General features: G+C 30.3%; 2 protein-coding genes across 13 annotated transcripts; one reads left to right on the top strand and one right to left on the bottom strand.

Annotated features, from left to right (window-relative positions):
* The first annotated feature begins 445 nt into the window (after positions 1-445).
* On the top strand, positions 446-8,346 carry LOC145970405 (uncharacterized). Of its 2 annotated transcripts, XM_083097201.1 has the most exons (7): positions 446-1,071; positions 5,310-5,480; positions 7,150-7,212; positions 7,321-7,667; positions 7,730-7,889; positions 8,045-8,146; positions 8,291-8,346. In XM_083097201.1, exons 1-7 carry the CDS (start codon positions 1,050-1,052, stop codon positions 8,302-8,304), a joined length of 879 nt encoding a protein of 292 aa, XP_082953327.1. In that variant the 5' UTR covers positions 446-1,049; the 3' UTR covers positions 8,305-8,346. The 2 variants fall into 2 exon arrangements, with proteins under 2 accessions (XP_082953327.1, XP_082953328.1); XM_083097202.1 differs by lacking the exon at positions 446-1,071 and having other exon boundaries at positions 5,261-5,480.
* Positions 4,522-21,366, bottom strand: LOC145970343 (uncharacterized). Of its 11 annotated transcripts, none has more exons than XM_083097013.1 (22): positions 21,019-21,272; positions 19,367-19,721; positions 19,038-19,177; positions 18,772-18,950; positions 17,762-17,920; positions 17,418-17,682; positions 17,191-17,318; positions 16,820-17,098; positions 16,356-16,480; positions 16,149-16,267; positions 15,949-16,079; positions 14,290-14,498; positions 13,960-14,099; positions 13,694-13,881; positions 13,177-13,350; positions 12,844-13,105; positions 12,627-12,757; positions 12,257-12,535; positions 11,793-11,917; positions 11,585-11,703; positions 11,384-11,514; positions 9,822-11,283 (listed from the first exon to the last, which is right to left on the bottom strand). In XM_083097013.1, exons 2-22 carry the CDS (start codon positions 19,438-19,440, stop codon positions 11,143-11,145), a joined length of 3,498 nt encoding a protein of 1,165 aa, XP_082953139.1. In that variant the 5' UTR covers positions 19,441-19,721; positions 21,019-21,272; the 3' UTR covers positions 9,822-11,142. The 11 variants fall into 11 exon arrangements, with proteins under 11 accessions (XP_082953146.1, XP_082953139.1, XP_082953143.1 ...); XM_083097017.1 differs by having other exon boundaries at positions 19,367-19,573; XM_083097016.1 differs by having other exon boundaries at positions 19,367-19,568.
* Positions 21,367-22,095: the final 729 nt, after the last annotated feature.

Raw genomic sequence — 22,095 nt, 5'->3', positions numbered from 1 at the left:
ATTAATATTCATATACATACTGATTTCTATAACATTTACACATTTTTTTCTAAACAATGTCATAAAATTTAGTTTTACAAAACGAAATAATTATATTTATATTAATTATATATGATTGTCTGTGATTTTTTCTATTAATTTGTACTTGTCTTTTGTTGATTATAGAGATCAATCGAAAATGGATAAACCAAGTTGTTCATCACATAAGGTAAATATACACATATACATAAAAAACTTCTACATTAAAATGTTTTCACGAACTGAGTCAAAACTTTTTAATAATTACGTTATAAATTAACAGATAAAAGCTAAAATAAAATTTTATAAATTTAAATATTTATTTTTAGTTCTATAAAAGATATCATACCGAAAAGTATTTAAAGAGAGTTATAAAACAAAATATTAAAGTAAATGCTAAAGAAGATATACCAAAAGAAAATCGTCCAAGTAAAAATTACACTCAAAGAAAAGAAATACAAGAAGTTTCATCAGCATCCTTATGTTCAGTAGAACAACCAACACACAATAGTTTATCTCAAAATTTATTAGAAATTAGTCAAATTTTAAGTAATTTATCTGATGCATTGTCTGCATCTTGTGTTTCCGAATCATCACTTGAGATCTTTAAAGATCATCTCAGATGTTGGGCAATTGGACATCATATCGCACAAACAGCTATTAGCGATTTATTAAAAATTATAAAATCAGACTTAAAATTAAATTCATTACTTTCAGATGCACGGACTCTTTTTAAAACAAAAAATATAAACAATAAAATAGTAAATTTATCTCCTGGAAAGTATTATCACTTTGGATTAAAATCAAAATTGCTATTAAAATTAATTCAGAACGATTTTAAAGGTAATGAAGTTAATATATCAGTAAATATTGATGGACTTCCTCTCACGAAAAGTAGTGGTAGCCAATTTTGGCCTATTTTGATAAAAATCGATGAATTGGAGAAACTTAGACCATTTCCAATAGGTGTTTATCACGGAGAAACTAAACCAAACAACTCTAACATCTTTCTATTAAGATTTGTTGAAGAAATGAAGATTTTACAAAACGAAGGTTTACATTTACATGATAAAATAGTGAAAATAAGAATTAGTAAAATTCTCTGTGATGCTCCTGCAAAATCGTTCGTATTGTGTATAAAAAATTTTAATTCTTATGCAAGTTGCACTAAATGTTACGCTGAAGGATCATTTCAAAAGAACAGAATGACTTTTCCTGAATTGAATTCAAAACTAAGAACTAATGAAGAATTCTATTCTCAAAGTGATGAAGATACAAGATAAATATAAGTACAAGGAAGAAAACTTGTACAAGTTAAATAGAAATATTTTAATTGAAAACATTGTTATACAAAATAGTTGTTTTAATTTTTAAAAATAATAATATTAAAAAATTAAAAATTTATTTAAAAATTGAAAACTGAAAATTAATATAAAACAAAAAAGTAAAAAAAATTTTAATTAAAAAAACTTGGCGCTGCCAATTTTACTAATATATTGTTCAGCTTAAAAGTCTCAATTTTCAAATGTAAATCAATATAAATTAATTAAAAAAATTAGGTCATTAAATTTAAATGTTAGACTAATAATTGGAATATGTTCCAATCTTTTAGATTTCCATACTATATAAAGTTGATAAAATAGAAAAAACATAAGCTTGAATAATTCTCATAGAAATTTCTAAAGTAAAAAGTATAATTTGTGAAAATAATATAAGAATTATAATAATTAAATTATTAATTGAAGATCCAGAAGATCTTAAGAGAGTTAATAATAAATGTCCAGCAATTATATCTGCTGTTAAATATATATTTAACTGGAATATATGCCAATTTTATTGGCAGCGCCGTTTTTTTAATTAAAATTTTTTTTACTTTTTTGTTTTATATTAATTTTCAGTTTTCAATTTTTAAATAAATTTTTAATTTTTTAATATTATTATTTTTAAAAATTAAAACAACTATTTTGTATAACAATGTTTTCAATTAAAATGTTTCTATTTAACTTGTACAAGTTTTCTTCCTTGTACTTCTATTTATCTTGTACAAATTTTTATTCTTAGTTGGCGCAATTTTTTTATATCACTACTTTTGTAGACAATATGACAGTTGGATACAATTAGTGCATGAACTTGGCGCCCTTTTTTTACCTTTTTTTAAAAAGGTAAGTTTTTGGGGATTATATCACTTCTTTTTTTAGTCTAATTTGCTAAGAGATATTATATTTAAAAAAAATATATATATATATATATTTTTTTAATACATACATATACAGGGTGATTCTAAATAACTTTATACTTTTGCAAAAACATAATCTTGACCGAATTCTAAGACGATTTTTCCTTTGGCAAAATTTCGTCCGAAGCTTAGTTCTTGAATTATTAAAGGAAGTAGTTAAATAAATATTTAATATTAATATTTTATATGATAATAGTAAAAGTAATAAATATTTTAAAAACACTTATTTAATCTAATTAATTTTTAAATAGATATACGATGTATGGATATCACACACATTCATGATAATAATAATATTAATATGTTAAATGTTTATTATGTTTACCGCATTCTTCAATCGAACACATGATCGCGTTCGATTGCGCCAGTAGTACCTTAACCTACCGCAACCTACCATGACAAAAAACTGCTTGCAGTCGCCGAGTAATTATCGTCGCATTGTCGCGTCGTCGCGTCGTGTAGTAACGTGTCCGCGCGTGTTTCTTTCATCGAGTGATTTTTAATCGCCAACAGTTATTATTCGAGAGTGATTAATAGTGATTAGTGAGAGTCATTAGTAAATTTCTCGTCTCATCGAGTGAGTAAATAAATGTGATTACGTTAAAGTTTATAAAAGAATACAGTTCATGAAAGGAGAAAAACTTTCAGTTAATAATTTAGTGTGGATTTCTTGTCTTTTGCAACGTGATATCTACGTTAAATTTGAGAACGTACGATCTATCGGAAAATTCATTTCTCCTTCAAGCAATTACAGCAATACATCAAAAGTCATCGAACAAGGTAATAATAACTATTTTTTGACGTTATGTGAAAGCAGATCTCGGGAAGTCAGAGGGACAGTGTGTCAAAGGAAATTCGTGAAAAGAGAGGGGTTTTTAGTGGGTAGGGAGTACCGAGTTGGTAATTCGACTTGGTACTCGAGTCCCACATAACTCACCGGACCGACCGGTGAGTATGCATAAAATGCATTTTCCCCTCGTAAAAAAAAAAAAAAAAAAACCACGGGTAAGTGAGCGAATGAGAGAGAGAGAGAGAGAGAGAGAGAGAGAGAGAGAGAGAGTGAGAGAGAATGTATGTATTCGCATGTATGTCCGTGCATAGTATAACGACCAGCTGATCGCCGAAGGCGCCCCGCGTGAGCGCCCGCGTCTGACGGTGAATCACGCCACCCTTGCCTGCCTCTTGTATTCGACCCGTCATACGTTAACTACTTCCTTTAATAATTCAAAAACTATGCTTTGCACGAAATTTTGCCAAAAGAAAAATCGTCTTAGAATTCGGTCAAGATTATGTTTTTGCAAAAACATAAAGTTATTCAGAATCACCCTGTATAATAACACAGGCCCACAAAAAAAAGTACCCTGTGCTGGCGATCTGACTAGGCTAGTCTTATGTATTTTGGCCCGCTGAATTCGAATCTGACGTCAGAATTGCTCCATCACGTCACAGTTTTTTTTAAATCTCAAAAGAGAAAGATGAAAATTTCGTAAAAATCGACATTCTAGGGTAGTAAGACTGCGCTTCTTGAGGGAAAAGTTACCGAAATCATATTTCCATGTATTTTCTGGCATTATAAATCCAAATCCGATTTGTCACACCAATCATACCATCGATTCCATTAACATTTGTCATGAAAAAGTAGCAATCTTCCGTATTCCATATTTGATTTTAGTTCATTCATAAATCTTATATTGGAAAGAATTAATCTTATATTCTCCAAGTCCAAATTTTGAGAAAAACTTTTTCGAAACTTACAGCTTCTAGCTGTTGAGTTCGTATAAGATGCAGAAATTTCTTTATATAGGTCACAAACCTCTTTTCATGTCTTTAAAGCGCTAGAGGTACATGAAAAAAAAGATTGTGCTATCTGGAGGTAAAAACCTATCTTAAGGGGATCCTGTAATCGTCTGTATTACCGACAAAATTATGATTTTCGTATTTCTAGTCTTTCGTCGCACTAATTTGACAGAATTGAAAATATTTATCCACGATTGCAATACATACATCAATAATCCTAGCAAACTTCGACTTCATAAAAAAAATGAGAAATAATTATGAAATTACAGTTTTCCTTATCCATTTTTATCTCAATATGACGTCTCGAATTGTAGACGAGCTGTCAACTCATCATAATATGTACTTCATATAAAAACTATATAGTTTGTATGAACGTAAAAACAAGTTTGCTTGGGTCGAATTATATGAAAAAACATTGTTGAACCTTCGAAATTAGAAGTTTAATATAAAAGTATAGTTTGTAGAGCGATTCGTGTGTATGTATGTGTGCGTGTAGGTAAAATAGAGTGGAAAAAAGCAGTGCATCTTCTTTATAAATAACGTGATAGAAAGAGATACGGGATGAGATTTAGATGAGGGCGCTGTTTCGTGTAAGAGTTCGCCGTTCAGTACAGGATCCCCTTAATATCTTCGCATCTTGATAAATAGAATCTGTTTGCAGTAAATTTTAGGTGTTACAACCTGAAAAAATAAAAAAAATAAAAAATGAGCACAAAAAAAAATTGAGCACAACGTTTATATTCTAGGTCGGATTTGGATTTATAATGTCTGAAAATACATTAAAATATGATTTTGGTAATTTTTTCTTCAAGAAGCGCAGTCTTATTACCCTAGAATGTCGATTTTTACGAAATTTTCGTCTATTTTTGAGATTTAAAAAAAACTGTGACGTGATGGAGCAATTTTGACGTCAGATTCGAATTCAGCGGGCCAAAATACATAAGACTAGCCTAGTCAGATCGCCAGCACAGGGTACTTTTTTTTTCTTGGGGGCCTGTGTAATTAATGTATTCCTGAGGAGGACCACGATTGTTGGTCGAAACGTATAGTTTTTTCTTTTTAATAAAAATTGCCAGTTGTCTTGTAAAAAATCTGTTTCTGACTTTTATGACACTTCATATAGCATTCATATGAATTTATATTTACCTCTATATGTATATAATGGAAATTATTTATATGTATATAGCATCATTATTTAATACGAAATATGCACATTATTTTATGAATTTTGTAATTTATAATTCCTTTTTATTATTAGATACTTATGAATCAGCCTTAGAGGCAGAAAAACAGATTGTAGCTACATCGGAATCTGAGGAGGCTGAATCAAGAATGGGGAAAAGAAAAGTAAAAAATAATAAATATGACGACTATGTCAGTTTTCCTAATCCTCCGAGATTGTTATCATCCAAGGAATCACATAAATCAGGTATTGCAGGTTAATTTTTAAGTCTTTTTTGTGCAAACATATTTCCATTTTCAGAAATATGAATTACTTGTTTTACTGCTTGTACTAATTTAATCTTAACGTTTCACGAATTTTAAAATTATATGCTTCTATATTCTTTAATCGAAATTATGTTGATAAATAGATTATTTTTTCAAGAGTGTTTACAACCCTTAATTGTGTATATATTTTAAATTAAATTAAATCTTGAATTAAGTTTTGTCTTCCAAAAAAACCTGTTGAATTTGACTTTATTTGAAAGAAGACAATATACAGGGTGACCCATTTTAACTTAGGCAGCCAAATAACTCGAAAAATAAGCAAGATAGAGAAAAATGTTTTAGACAAAAGTTGTATGGTTTCGAGGGGGCCATAAGATGGTATCATTGGTTTGACCTTGAAGAGTCATTTGAAGGTCACGTGAAGGTCACTTCAATTTTTTTAAATGGAACATCCTATATATTTTTGTACATTCTTGTAGCTCATCTCGAGAGCTTTCCAAAACACTATAATTAAGTACATTTTCGTTAAGTACTTTTTGAGTTATGAGGCTTGAAATAATTTCTTAATTTTACATAAACCGTAAAATATCTTGTAAAATATTCATTTTTCGATTACCTTACCTTAATAGTTTTATGTACAAAATAATGAGAGGAATCAATTGGTGTAAAGAAAACACATAGTTGTTTCGAAGAAAAAATATGTAATTTGCAATTAACAATTCCATATTTTTTCTTAAAAACAACTATGTGTTTTCTTTACACCAATTGATTCCTCTCATTATTTTGTACATAAAAGTATTAAGGTAAGATAATCGAAAAATGAATATTTTACAAGATATTTTACGGTTTATGTAAAATTAAGAAATTATTTCAAGCATCATAACTCAAAAAGTACTTAACGGAAAGGTACTTAATTATAGTGTTTTGGAAAGCTCTCGAAATAAGCTACAAGAATGTACAAAAATATATAGGGTATTCCATTTAAAAAAATTGAAGTGACCTTCACGTGACCTTCAAATGACTCTTCAAGGTCAAACCAATGATACCATCTTATGGCCCCCTCGAAACCATACAACTTTTGTCTAAAACATTTTTCTCTATCTTGCTTATTTTTCGAGTTATTTGGCTGCCTAAGTTAAAATGGGTCACCCTGTATAGAAATTTTTAAAATATTTATTATATACAATAATTTATTAATAATAAATCTAAATGTATTTAATAATATTAATCTAGATTTATTTTCTAAAAAAATCTCATAAGAGAAAATTTATAATGAGAAATAAAATAAAATAAAATAGGATATAAAACAAAATTTAAAACAACAAAATTTGTAAAACTAGTAAAAATCGCTGCTATTTTTACGTGGAAATAATTAAATCTACATAAAATAATAATTTAGTTTTTCACATTTAAGCGATATACGGTCAAAATTTTTTCTATTCTTATAATTAGCGTAAATTATATGTATTGCGGAAAATGTTTTATTTCAGATAAGAGTTGAATTTAAGGCTTTTCATATTGGCCGAATTGGGCGCCATACTATTATATTATTGTCCCATGAATTTAACTATTGCACTTAAAATTTTATCTCTCACAGTTGAATACTAAAAAAAGTTTACCTGTTTAAAATAAATATTTTTTATTTTTAGTTTCAACACACACGAATAAGGACAATGAAAATTCTAAATTAAATAATTCTCAAGATATTAATGGTAATAAAAATAGCGACTTATGTAAAAAAACATCTTTAATAGAAACATTTATATATTTAATTTTTCAAATAATGTTTATCTTTCTATAAAAATGTCTATATTTTTCAGATAATATCTTAACAGAATATAACATTGATAATGTACCAATTACAATCTACAATGAAAATACTAATACAGACTTAGATTTTACACAAGACTTGAAAACGATACTGAACAATATTGAAACTGAAATAAAAAATATAAGGGAAACGCAATCATTACAAGAGCAATCACTTTCAGAAATTAAAGAAACCACAAAATTGATTTTAGCTAAAATAAATAGTGAACAATATGGCAAAGAATATTCTATGCTAAAGGATGATAAAATAAAACAAAAATTTCCCTTAACTTCTATTCAAAATCTTCTCGATTTTGATGATATATTAAAAGATGACCAAGAAGCTTTTATGCAAGTAGTAAGTAAATTCGTTCATCAATAAATTATATAAACATAGTTTTAATTTTAAACATTTTTTAGGTGAATAAAATATTACAAATTGGTGGGAAAAATGAAAAAGACTTCGTTAGAAGAGCTTTAGCTGTAAAATTTGATGATAATTTGGCCTGTATGTGTTCGTGGACGGGACAGAAAAATAATTTCAAGATAGGAGATACTCATATTATGCTAAGTATAAAAAGTAAATAAATTTATAATACATATTGGTTGTGGTATCAGAATCTGTAATTGTTTTTTATATTTCTAAATTTTTTATAATTAACGGATGGAATATATTGAGAAAAGCCTATAGAGCTTTATGCTACATATATAACATGAAAGTTTTTCTTATTCCAGAAGCGTTTAAGGCAACATTTCCCCGAAGTACGGAAAAAGATTTAGAACAATTGGTGATGGAGTGGTTTCGTTTTGCAAACGTCCGTAAGCAAAAGAAAGAAAGTATGTTGAATCCAGACATTATCATTTCTCTTAACAGTTTCTCTGTGTTAATTAATTACTTCAAATATTCTTACAAATGTATATTACATAAACTAAAATTGGATTATTATAAGTTTTTCACTAATTGAATTTTATATTTTCCAGGAAAAGAAAAGTGAGAAGAAATGTAATAATTATAAGATACAAATATAAAATTAAAACATTTAATTATATTTAATAATTTAATAATTTAATTTATTTATATTTAATATTTAATATAAAACATTTAAATTATATTTTATATTATTATATTTACAAAGAAGTGCAATGAGATAAATATAAGTTTGATTTCAGTGCAATGAGGCAAATATATAAGTTTGATTTATAATATTTTATTTATTTGATTTATAAGATTTTATATATTTTGTTAATATTTTCTTATGTTTTTCTTATGAGTATTTTTTTAGTTTGATATATTTTTTATTTTCTTTTGTTTCTCAGTATTTTTTTAGGTATCGAAAAAGTACTTCATTTTATAATACATTTTTTGTATTTAATTATATAGAAATAAAAAAATATTTTCTTGTACTTTATATGTATATATATTTGTATTATTATTCCTTATTAAACGATAAAAATAATATTTAGAAATACAAAAATACAATATATATTTAGACATTCTATTAATATTGAAAAATTATTGAAAACATGTTATATATAATATTTATAAAATAATAAAAATCAATTAAATTAATGTTAGAATTAATATTATTTTGATATTAATATTAAGTTATGTAGATGTTGATACTAATGTTATTTTATTATTGATTTAATTTTATGAGAAACATTATCAGAATGTTAAAACAACATTAATGCAATATTACTTGTAACAACATAGAAAATGTTATTTCAACATTACCGAAACCTCTAAATCGGTGTCAAAGTTTGTTCATAATGATGTTGCATACAATGTTAAAAACTACATACTTGACAACATTACTATGTTAGTGAATATCATTATAATAACGTTGTGGTAATAATTTTTTGCTTACTGGGTGGCAGGCCCCAGCACATATTCGTTTCAAAAACGCTTCACAAATGTTTCTTCGAAACGTTTTATAACCGACTCTTGAAAACGTTTCTGATTGGTTAAAATGTCCACTTGAAGAACGTTAAGAGATACGTTTCTTTTCTAATAAAAAAAAACGTTTAAAAAATGTTTAAAATACGTTTAAAATACATTTTTTTCTTTTATTCGTTAAACGTTTGTATTTTTATGGAATTAATAAAATAATGCATTCATACACAATCTCTAAAAATGAATCAGTATATTATCACTGAAAACAGTAATCAGAATTATTGATATAGAGTTGTGGAATTGGGCCTAAATCCGACCACTCAAAAATGTCATTAAAAAAAAAACAAAAACCATATTTGATAATTTCTGGGAAAATTTCTCTTTATCTTCAAAATTTTTCCCAAAGTTTTCCATGATCAAATCTATGTTTCCATCATCTATGGGCGTCACAAAAATATATTCAATCCACGTTTTTTCCGTTTCCTTTTATTAGGTAAAAATATGGATGGATTTTTGCAACATGGTTCTTTCTTACGATAATATTAAAACAATGTTTTATGATAATATCAAATTTATTATTTAAAAGTTGAATGAGTTATATAAATATCTCGTGAAAAATAAAATTAAATAAATTTATTAGATATAATCCCATACAGCACAGAAGCTTGCATCAACATTGCTGCAATATTACAACATTGCACATAGCAGTGTAATGCTGCAGAAATATTGCAGAGACATTATTTTACTTTGGCAATGTTGCAGCAACATTTTAACATAGCGAAAATGTATAACATGTGTTTCTTTACTTGCCGCTATGTGGCGACACCAAACTTAACTAACTCGTATTCGAATTTTCATCTAAAGTGGATATAAGGCCTACAAAGGACTAATGTAGTAATTATATTTCTTGTCTTGTGTCAGTTAAATTTCTGATAAACTGACTTGATTTATTTAATATTCTGAATCCTAATAAGGGATCTAGATTATGAAACAAATAATTTGTTTAATAATCTAGATCCCTCGTTGGGATTCAGAATATTAAACAAATTTTTCTTCATTGAATCAGTAAATGGGAAATAATTCATTTATTGCACGTATTAAAATATTCTGGTACCGAGTGTATGTAAAATAATTGTATGTATAATTATTGAGATAAATATTTAATAAGACACATTTGATAAAAAACACTAATAGATATTTTTTTTCAAAGGCAATAAATGTTTTTTTTCCTATCTTTCTTAAACATTTCTTTATATTTTCAAAGGTTATTTATTAAATTTAAAACGGTCTGCATTTGCAATAGCAAAACGCGTTTTAATATTGCAAATACGTTGCACCGTAACATTACTACAATCTTACATTGTAATATTTCTGAGGGCGGACATTTCAACGTTGCTGCAAGCTTGCAGTAATGTTGCAGAAACATTTCGCAACTTCTATGCAATATTACAATGTTTCAATGTTAGGTCTATGCAACGTTTTTGCAATCTTTCGGTGCTGTATGGGATTACATATTGCATATTTATATTATGTAATGTTAAGCCTCCGCTACAATGACATTCGAGTGTATATACAATTCAGTCGTACAGTTGTATCGATAGATACAAGATGGTTATTTCCTTATTTCCACATTATTTTCGGTCGCACAGTCGCAGTCGCTCGAATAGGAATTGAACCTATTCAAACGATTGTGACTATGACTGTTTTGCAACCGAAATTATCACCTCAAGCGACCATCGATACAACTGTACGACTGAATTGTAGATACATTCGAGATTCATTTGTAGCGGAGGCTTTACACTATGGAATGGTAACTGCAATAAGGTTTACTTTATTATTGATGGATATGTTTTATTGTGTGGTGCATATAAAAAAATAAAAAAACAATCGACGATTTGGCTCAAAAGTTATGTCAAAAGAATTATGCTCTTTAAAAGAATTACATTTTGAAAGCATTTTCTTTAGCTGCTCTGCGCATAAAATTATTCTTTATATTTATATCTAACTTAATATAATCTTCCGATAGTATTACATCTGTCATGTGGCGCAAAGCGAATTGGAAACAAAACTCCTCAAGTTCCTAAAATTCACATGATATTCGATGATATATTATATACACATAAATAAATATATTCTAATTCATGAATTCCATAATTAATAGCGATTAATCCCGAACTTACCTTAGCATTGCATTCGATCGCTTTATTGTAGAAGAAAGCTACATTTGACACACTGATGGCTTTTTCTATTATTTGACTGCAATCCTTTATAAGATTGGTTTCACAATAAATGTCGGCCAACTCCATAAGTTCTGTAAAAAAGTGTCATTGCAGTTTTTGAATTGTAAGTCAGTGATAGTTTACGTTAACAACTTCAATTACCTAACGCGTTCTCCGAAGGTAAATCGATTGTGCCGGTATATAAGTATTTTAAGAAGGCTTTATAAACGATGTAAGAAAATTTATCTGATACAGTGAACACTGGTGATGAATCCGATATACTGTCAAAAAATAATGTGTTGACATTATGTAATAACTAAACTTGTGAGAAATTCTCAATAAAAATACCAGTTTTCTTTTCTAAATTTACCTTTGAATATTCTTAGGCCAATCATGTTGAAACATCCTTTTGAAATAATCGCAACGAATCTTAAGGATAGCCTTGTGAACATAAATAGGTTGTCCTTCAACTTGTATGGTAAAATCGCTCGTTAACTGCCGAATACAAATTATTAAATAATTTAATAATATTAGATTAATATAAAAATTATTATAAATAATACGTAATTTTTCACTGTTAATGTTATAATTCAATATATGTTTGAAGTGAGTCCAGAAGTCTCAATCAAAACCATCAGTAATGATTGCAATTTATTTTTTCTATGTAGAAAAGTTTCCAAATTTTTTTTTATAAAACTACAAATCTCTGATATATAAATCTCTATATTCTTTTATACTAACCAAAACTAATATGAAAAAATATATATTATATATATTTAGTTTTATGCTGTATAATGCAAAAAAGTACATACAGAACAATAATAGGAAACATACCGGATCATCGAATGCTGCTCCTACAGATTCCAATATATTCAATTCTTCCTCAACATGCTTAAAATTATTTGTAAACACAGTCAATGGCTCCCACAATAATCTACAGCCACTGTACGCAATCGCGTCGTGAATCCTCGAAAACTTTGTGGGAAACGGGACGAAAATAGAATTGGAGCGAAAATTACCCCATACATAGATAATCCTATCATAGCCGACTGCAACGCTAAAATTACCAACAGCAGCGATATCCAAAACCTTTCCCATCTCGGGCACGTTCACCTGTCGATCGTGTCTTTCCTTATTATTTTGTTTCTTGACTCCCATCATGACAATTATTAAAAAGTTTTTTTATCAATAAATCATGTATTACCATAATCGGACAACATTCCAATTCATTATTTCTCTTAACGCCGACTTGTCCGGACTTGTTATTGCCCCAGGCATAGATCTCGCCTTTATTGGTGAGTGCCAACGTATGATGAAATCCGCAGGTCACCTTAACTGAAACATCGATTTCCATCTCAACCATGAGGATATTCAATGCAATATTTTTAGAAATCAAATCTCAGAGATAAAAAAAAAATCACCTATTTTATCCGAAATATTCTTAATTTTGCGTGGGTGCATGTAATATTTTGGCGACTGAGCGGTTAAAATCCGGCCCTCAAAATTATTGCCCCAACCATATATTTTGTTTTCGTCAGTTATAACTATGTTGAATTTTAGACCACACGCGATATGGATAACATTTTTATTCTCCAAATCATGTTTCACCTGCCTCGGTACACTATCAAAAGTTATATTTCTCTTAATAATCTGCCAATAATCATTGTCTCCCCAAGAGTACACCTAAATTACAAACAATTGTTTAGTTTATAAGAATGACTATTATCGTTGTGATAGTTTAATCTTTTATTTACCTTTCCATCACTAGTCAGAGCAAGACAATGATACCAGCCGCATGTGATGTCCACGATACGTTTCTCGCTTAAGCCGGCGACTTGAATAAATGTGGATTCTTCAGGTATACTCATTGTCGGATACCGGTATACTTCATCGTCTTTTCTCTTTCCAGCGAGATCGCAGAAATAAACCTTTCAAAAATAGCATAACAGTAATACATTTTTTTATTTGATTTTTTTAATATTTGCATATTGAAATAAATTATGGCCAAGTATCTGTACTTATAATCAAAACACTATTTATTAAATATATATTCTAATTAATTTATCTACTCATATTTCATTATGATTTCATACATATATGTAAAAATTTTCATTTCCGCTTGTTGCCAAAGAAAGAAGAAAAATTCACGATTTAGGGAGGATATAAAACCTCATATCAATTTTATCTTTGAAGCAAGTTAAAATTTATTTCCAGACACTCAGATATGCCATCAAGGCACATTCAAAGAATATAATAATATCTTTGATATACCTCTCCTTCTTCTGTAAGTGCCAGGATGAAAATCTCGCCGCGAACAAACTTTTTTATGTTTTTTCCATACAGTTCTTTTATTTTTTTTAGATAGATAGCAGTATGTATGCCATTAAGCATTGAATTAAATTCTAAAATGTAGACATTCTTATCCTTTGTCACAATTATAGCCCTCTCACCACGCCCATCTGTTTTAAAACATCAGGTATAAGTAGCAATATTACTTAGCAAAAAAGCCAATATGAGAAAAAAAAGGTAAATCTTACCAAATATCATAACCATGTGAATTTGTAGGATAAATTCCGGCTTTAGCAGCAAGAAGACCACCCAATTTTTGAGATTCATTGAAATTATCTTCTCTGCTAGAACGCATTGCAAGATTCTCTTGTCATATTTCTGCATCTTGCTGCAAATAGTTGATCACTTTCAATTTAGTTACTTACTCATTCACTTTGATTTGTATTAGTTGTATTTCATGTCATTGCAAGCTTCTTGTTTTCATCTATTTTCTCACCGGCATGCGATTATTTCGACATCGCTATCATTGAGTAGCATATATATAAAAAAGAAGAAATAAACAAAACTGTCAAACTTACTCCTCTTTATTGGTTGTTAAGTTTCTTTTCTGTACATCTTCCAGGGAGCAGAATTTTTTCGACGACATCGACACGATAGTATCGCGACTTTGTGTCGCTGCTTTTTGCATAAACTTAGCCTGCATGTTCATGTCTAACTTAATATCTTGCAATAATGCGTCAGCTGTCATGTGACGTAGAGCAAACTGAGAGCAGAACTCCTCGAGTTCCTAAGATTCACATGATATTCGACATGACATACATATATCGTATACATATAATTATATGATTTATATGATATAAAATAAATACATTCCCTGGCGAAAATAAGAAACTTTATAAAGCGTTAACAACCGTTGAGTGAAGGTTTTCTGAGAGTTTATATGCTTTTCAAACTTTGTAAGAGCACTTACATAACGCTGTTGGGTTTTGAATGCTTATCAAACGCTGCAGTGTTGCAATTTTTGTTCTACAAACTCTTTATACAGGGTTTAGCAAAAGTGTGGAAACCCCTTAATATTTCGAAAAATACGCATTTAAAAAAAAATGTTTCATACAAAAGTTATAGGGTTTTATGTGGCGCATTACACAGCAACATTATTATGACCTCGAATAGCGTTGTCAAGGTTATGTGAAGGTCACCTCCAACTTTTTAAATGGGACACCCTATATGCTTTTGCATATTCTTGTAGCTTATCTCGAGAGCTTTCCAAAACACTATAATTAAGTTAGTTTTCATTAAGTACTTTCCGAGTTATGAGGCTTCAAATCATTTCTTAATTTTACATAAACCATAAAATATCTTGTAAAATATTCATTTTTCGATTATCTTACCTTAATACTTTTATGTACAAAATAATGAGAGGAATCAATTAGTGTAAAGAAAACACACAGTTGTTTTTAAGAAAAAATATGTAATTGTTAATTGTAAATTACATATTTTTTCTTAAAAACAACCGTTTTCTCTTTACACCAATTGATTCCTCTTATTATTTTGTACATAAAAGTATTAAGGTAAGATAATCGAAAAGTGAATATTTTACAAGATATTTTATGGTTTTTGTAAAATTAAGAAATGATCTCAAGCCTCATAACTCGGAAAGTACTTAATGAAAACTAACTTAATTATAGTGTTTTGGAAAGCTCTCGAGATAAGCTACAAGAATATGCAAAAGCATATAGGGTGTGCCATTTAAAAAGTTGGAGGTGACCTTCACATAACCTTGACAACGCTATTCGAGGTCATAATAATGTTGCTGTGTAATGCGCCACATAAAACCCTATAACTTTTGTATGAAACATTTTTTTTTAAATGCGTATTTTTCGAAATATTAAGGGGTTTCCATACTTTTGCTAAACCCTGTATAATGTTACATGAAAGTTTTGCAATGCTGAGGTAACATTTTTCAGAGTACGTTCAGTAAACGTTGATACATCTTCGTGTACAGAGTTTACTCAGACTTTTCAAACGTTTACGATTACGCTATAACGTACAAACGTCTTTTAAACGCTGCAGTGTTGCAATTTTTGTTCTACAAACTCTTTACTAATCGTTTTTAAACTCTCGACGAACTTCCACAAACGTTCATGTAAACGCCAAACAAACGTCTCATTTTTGCCAGGGTTGCAATTAATGAATTCCAACATCAATAGTGATTAACCCTGAACTGTAATACTTACTTTAGCATTGTATTTGATCGCTTTATTGTAGAAGAATGCCACATTTAATACAGTGATGTCTTGTTGTATTATTTGACTGCAATCTTTTATAAGATTGGTTTCACAATACATGTCGGCCAATTCCAGAAGTTCTGTGAAAAAATGTCATTGCAGTTTTTGAATTGTAAGTTAGTGATAGTTTACGTTACAACTTCAATTACCTAACGCGTTCTCCGAAGGTAAATCGATTGTGCCGGTATATAAGTATTTTAAGAAGGCTTTATAAACGATGTAAGAAAATTTATCTGATACAGTGAACACTGGTGATGAATCCGATATACTGTCAAAAAATAATGTGTTGACATTATGTAATAACTAAACTTGTGAGAAATTCTCAATAAAAATATCAGTTTTTTTTTTAAATTTACCTTTGAATATTTTCAGCCCAATCATGTTGAAACATCTTTTTGAAATAATCGCAACGAATCTTAAGGATAGCCTTGTGAACATAAATAGGTTGTCCTTCAACTTGTATGGTAAAATCGCTCGTTAACTGCAGAATACAAATTATTAAATAATTTAATAATATCAGATTAATATAAAAATTATTATAAATAATACGTAATTTTTCACTGTTAATGTTATAATTCAATATATGTTTGAAGTGAGTCCAGAAGTCTCCAACAAAACCATCAGTAATGATTGCAATTTATTTTTTCTATGTAGAAAAGTTTCCAAATTTTTTTTTATAAAACTACAAATCTCTGATATATAAATCTCTATATTCTTTTATACTAACGAAAACTAATATGAAAAAATATATATTATATATATTTAGTTTTATGCTGTATAATGCAAAAAAGTACATACAGAACAATAATAGAAAACATACCGGATTATCAAATGCTGCTCCTACAGATTCCAATATATTCAATACTTCTTTAACATACTTGTAATTATTTGTAAACACAGTCAATGGCTTGGACAAGAATCTGTATTGACTGTTCGCAATCACGTCGTGGATCCTCGAAAACTTTGTGGGAAACGGGACGAAAATAAATTCGTAATAAAAATTACCCCATACATAGATAATCCTATCATAGCCGACTGCAACGCTCAAATCACCAAGAGCAGCGATATCCAAAACCTTTCCCATCGCGGGCACGTTCACCTGTCGATCGTATCTTTCCTTATTATTTTGTTTCTCGTCTCACTCATTATGGCAATTATTAAAAAGTTTGTTGTCAATAATCCATGAGTTACCATAATTGGACCAGAACGTTTAATTTCTTTATTAACGCCGATTTGTCCGGACTTGTTATTACCCCAGGCATAGATCTCGCCTTTATTGGTGAGTGCCAACGTATGATGAAATCCGCAGGTCACCTTAACTGAAACATCGATTTCCATCTCAACCATAATATAAACCATAAGGATGTTCGATAATGCAACACTCTTAGAGATCAAATCTCAGACATAAAAAAAATTACCTATTTTATCCGAGATTGTGATAATTTCGCGTGGGTACATGTAATATTTTTGCGACGGATCGATTGAAATCTGGTCCATTAAATTATTGCCCCAACCATATATTTTGTTTTCGTCAGTTACAACTATGTTGAATTGTAGACCACACGCGATATGGATAACATTCTTATTCTCCAATTCATGTTTCACTCGCCTCGGCATACTATCAAAAGAATCTAATTCTCCCTCATAAAACCGCTTGTAATTATTTTCTCCCCAAGCATACACCTAAATTACAAACAATTGTTTAGTTTATAAGAATGACTATTATCGTTATCATTGTGACAGTTTATAATCTTTCGCTTACTTTTTCATCGCTGGTCAGAGCAAGATAATGATACATGCCGCATGCGATGTCCACGACACGTTTCTTTCTTAAGTCGGCGACTCGAGTAGGTGTCAACATGACAGGCATATGCGGTGTCTTAAGGAATGTTTTGCGTCTTCGGGAGAGCCAGTAATAAACCTTTCAAAGATAGTATAGTTACAATATATTTTTTTATCTCATTTTTGAATCTTATTTTATATTTAGAATGTTACATGAAAGTATCTACAGATTTGTCAAAAGATTAATGATATTATTTCATGTTTGATATTTTGATACATTTTTAAAATATCATGCTACTATAGTTTCACATGTAAAAATTTTTATTTCCACTTGTCCCCTAAGAAATATTCACGATTTAAGCGGCGTCTACAATGAGATTTTAAGGAGACTTAAGGCGTAAGACTTAAGTCTCCTTAAAATCTCATTGTAGACGCCGCTTTCCCTGGCAAAAATGAGACGTTTGTTTGGCGTTTACATGAACGTTTGTGGAAGTTCGTCGAGAGTTTAAAAACGATTAGTAAAGAGTTTGTAGAACAAAAATTGCAACACTGCAGCGTTTAAAAGACGTTTGTACGTTATAGCGTAAACGTAAACGTTTGAAAAGTCTGAGTAAACTCTGTACACGAAGATGTATCAACGTTTACTGAACGTACTCTGAAAAATGTTACCTCAGCATTGCAAAACTTTCATGTAACATTATATAAAGAGTTTGTAGAACAAAAATTGCAACACTGCAGCGTTTGATAAGCATTCAAAACCCAACAGCGTTATGTAAGTGCTCTTACAAAGTTTGAAAAGCATATAAACTCTCAGAAAACCCTCACTCAACGGTTGTTAATGCTTTATAAAGTTTCTTATTTTCGCCAGGGTTAGGGAAGACATAAAACTTCCTAATATAAATCTTATCTTTCAAGCAAGTTAAAATTTGTTTCCAGAAACTCAAATGTATTATCAAGGCACATTCAAAGAATATGAAGTGTTTGGTATACCTCTCCCTCTTCTGTAAGTGCCAGGAAGAAAAAATTGCCGTTAGCAAAGGTTTTTATGTTTTTTCCACATAATTTTTTTATTTTTTTGGGGTAGATAGCAGTATGTAAATGATTCTTCTCTGAATAATATAAGCTGTAGACATTCTTGTCCTTCATCACAATTATACTCCCATGGCTATCTATTTCAAAATGACACGGCGTAAGTAACAATATCACATAGCAATAAAAAAAATAATATGGAAGGAAGAAGAAATGATAAATCTTACCATATACTAGAAACATGTGAATTTGTGAAATAAATTCCGGTTTTAACAAATGGAAAAGCATCCAATTTTTAAGATCCATTGGAGTTATCTTCTCTGCTAGAACGCATTGCAAGATTCTGTTCTCATATTCCTGCATCTCGCTGCAAATAGTTGATCACTTTAACTTTAGTTACCTACTCATTCACTTTAATTTGTATTAGTTATATTTCATATCATCCTAAGCTTCTCGTTTTCATCTATTTTCTTACCATATGCGATTATTTTGATATTGCTATCATCGAGTAACAATTTATATAAAAAAGAAAAAAAAACAAGACTGTCAAACTTACTCCTCTTTATTAATTGTTAAATTTCTCTTCTCTACATCTTCCAGGGTACATAACTTTTTCGGCGACATCGACATGATAGTAACGCGACTTTGTGTCGGTGTAATTTTTGACCAGCAATTGAGAAATCTTTATACTTTTTCTTCTTATTTTTCTCTCACAGTAAATCGAAACGCTCTTATTACTATCCTCTGATGCTCTTATACTATTCTTTTAGAAAGATCAAATTAAAATGCACTCATACGATAATGTAAGGGTGCGTTCCGTTTCATGCGTGAAACGCATGAGTGTCTAGCGTACAGTATATGAAGTGCAGTGCAGAGCCCGTTCCATTTCTTCATGTATGGATCATTCGCCTCTAGTAACGGAACAGATTTCATGCAATTCATGCAATATGGATGACGGTTTAAAATTTATTAAATCGCAATTAATTGCGATGATATCTGTTCATCTTCTTTTATAATAAAAGAAGAAGACTCATGTTTCTCAAGTAGCAGTGATGAAAGTGAATTTTCAAGTGATAAGAAACTGATATATCAACTTTATATGCCATTCTCATAATGAAAAACACAAGAGGAGAGAATATTCCTTGTGAAAAATTAACTAATATTAAATTAATATTAATATATTTAATTAATTAAATATATTAATATTTACTCAAGCTGTACAGGTTGTCCCATTATATATTTTTAATGTCCCACTCCAAATAACTTTTTTGATTTTGATTGTAGAAAAAAATGTTTCAGACAAAAGTTGTATGGTTTCAAGGAAGAGAAATTAATTGGTGTAAAAAAAAACAGTTGTTTTTAAGAAAAAATATGTAATTTGCAATTAACAATTACATATTTTTTCTTAAATATAACTAAACGTTTTTTACATACCAATTGATTCCTCACATTATTTTGTGCATAAATGTATCAAGGTAAGATAATCGAAAAATGAATATTTCACTAGATATTTTACGGTTTATGTAAAATTAAGAAATTATTTCAAGCCTCATAACTCGAAAAGCACTCAAGGAAAAAATACTTTATTGAAGTGTTTTGAAAAGCTCTCGAGGCAAGCTATAAGAATATGCAGTGAAAAATAGGGGTTTCCGCTTAAGAATTTGAAGATGATCTTCATGTAACCTTCAAAAAATTATCCAAAGTCAAATAATTGTCACCATCTTATGTCCCTCTTCAAACCATACAACTTTTGTCTAAAACATTTTCTTCTACAATCAAAAATAAAAAAGTTACTTGGGATGGGATATTAAAATGGGACACCCTGTATAATAAAATCTACGTAAAGCTAATTGACAAATCAATCAATCCTAACCTATAATAATTAAATTTCGCGCTAATATTAATTAAATGCATGAAATTATATGAAGTGCCTCACCTCGCGAGGTACATGAGGCACTCCATGCGGTCTCATGTATCAGAAGAAGCGAGGCAATACAGTTAAGAATAGGTTGGACCATGCATGCAGCATGTGCACATGAAGAGAAACGGAACGAACTTCCATGCTTCTATGCGCATCATGCATGAAACGGAACGCACCCTAAGATGATTGTGGGATTATGAAATGGTTACCACGCCGTCAGGAAATGAACGAGCGGAATGTCTGAGGATCGAGATATCAGTTTTACAAATAAATGACCTAGAACATACCGAGACGAGAACCGTATATTGTCCAAGTACACAACAACATCGGAACAAATGCCGGATACGTAAGACCAAACTTCCGATGGCCTCAAGTCGAATTCGCAGCAAATAATTACAATACCGCCCGAGAAAAATGACCACGACCATAAGATATAGGACTCAATGCGAAATGAGCCACCACGTGTATATAACAATGAACGGATACTTGCGAGGTACTTGCGTTAACAGCACGATGGAAGAATGGTGACTGCTTGCTGGCCTGTAGTCGTGATAGCTCATCTCGGGTCGCGCCAAAACTATGCAGCTAATCGCCTTGTGCGACATCAAACTAATGGCCATCACACATGAAATTCCATAAGCACGTAAGACGTAAACGTAAGGAAATCGACCAATCACGGTCAAGTATTAGCCCCTCCAAGGGGTCAAAACTCGACCGTGACTGGTCGATTTCCTTACGCTTATGTCTTACGTGCTTATGGAATTTCATGTGCGAAAGCCTTAAGACCCATTCTACAATGAGTCATTAATCGTTAGTCGTAAGCAAATTGACCAATTACACTCGATTATTTCGAAAATAATCGACTGTGATTGATCAATTTGCTTAAGACTGACGACTAATGACTCATTGTAGAATGGCTCTAAAGCCAGGTCTACATTGGTCGTATCGTAAGGTTGTAAGGCCGTAGTCGTAAGAAATTGACCAATCACAGTTGATTATTCTCCTGAAATTCAACTGGGATTGGTCAATTTTTTAAGACTACGACCTTACAACCTTACGATACGACCAATGTAGATCCGGCCATAGATGCCAGTTTTGGCCCGCTACGCACACAAAGAAAGAACCGTGTACGTGTGGCGCTACAGCCACTCGTCGCCGCCGAGCGCCACACGTACACGGTTCTTTCTTCGTGTGCGTAGCGTGCAGCGGGCCAAAACTGGCATCTATGGACCCGGCTTAAGCCGGTTATACAATAGCTGTCGTAAGTCGGGTGTCGTAAGAGTTAACCAATCACAGTTGATTTTAGAGAAGAATAATCGAATACGATTGGTCAACTCTTACGACACCCGACTTACGATAGCTAT

Source organism: Camponotus vicinus, unplaced genomic scaffold (assembly GCF_025532165.1).
Source record: "Camponotus vicinus isolate PSW18456_S1 unplaced genomic scaffold, iyCamVici1.0 SCAF_4, whole genome shotgun sequence".
Classification (NCBI taxonomy): domain Eukaryota; kingdom Metazoa; phylum Arthropoda; class Insecta; order Hymenoptera; family Formicidae; genus Camponotus; species Camponotus vicinus.
Note: the sequence above shows the minus strand (reverse complement) of the source record. Positions and strands in the feature narration are given on the sequence as shown.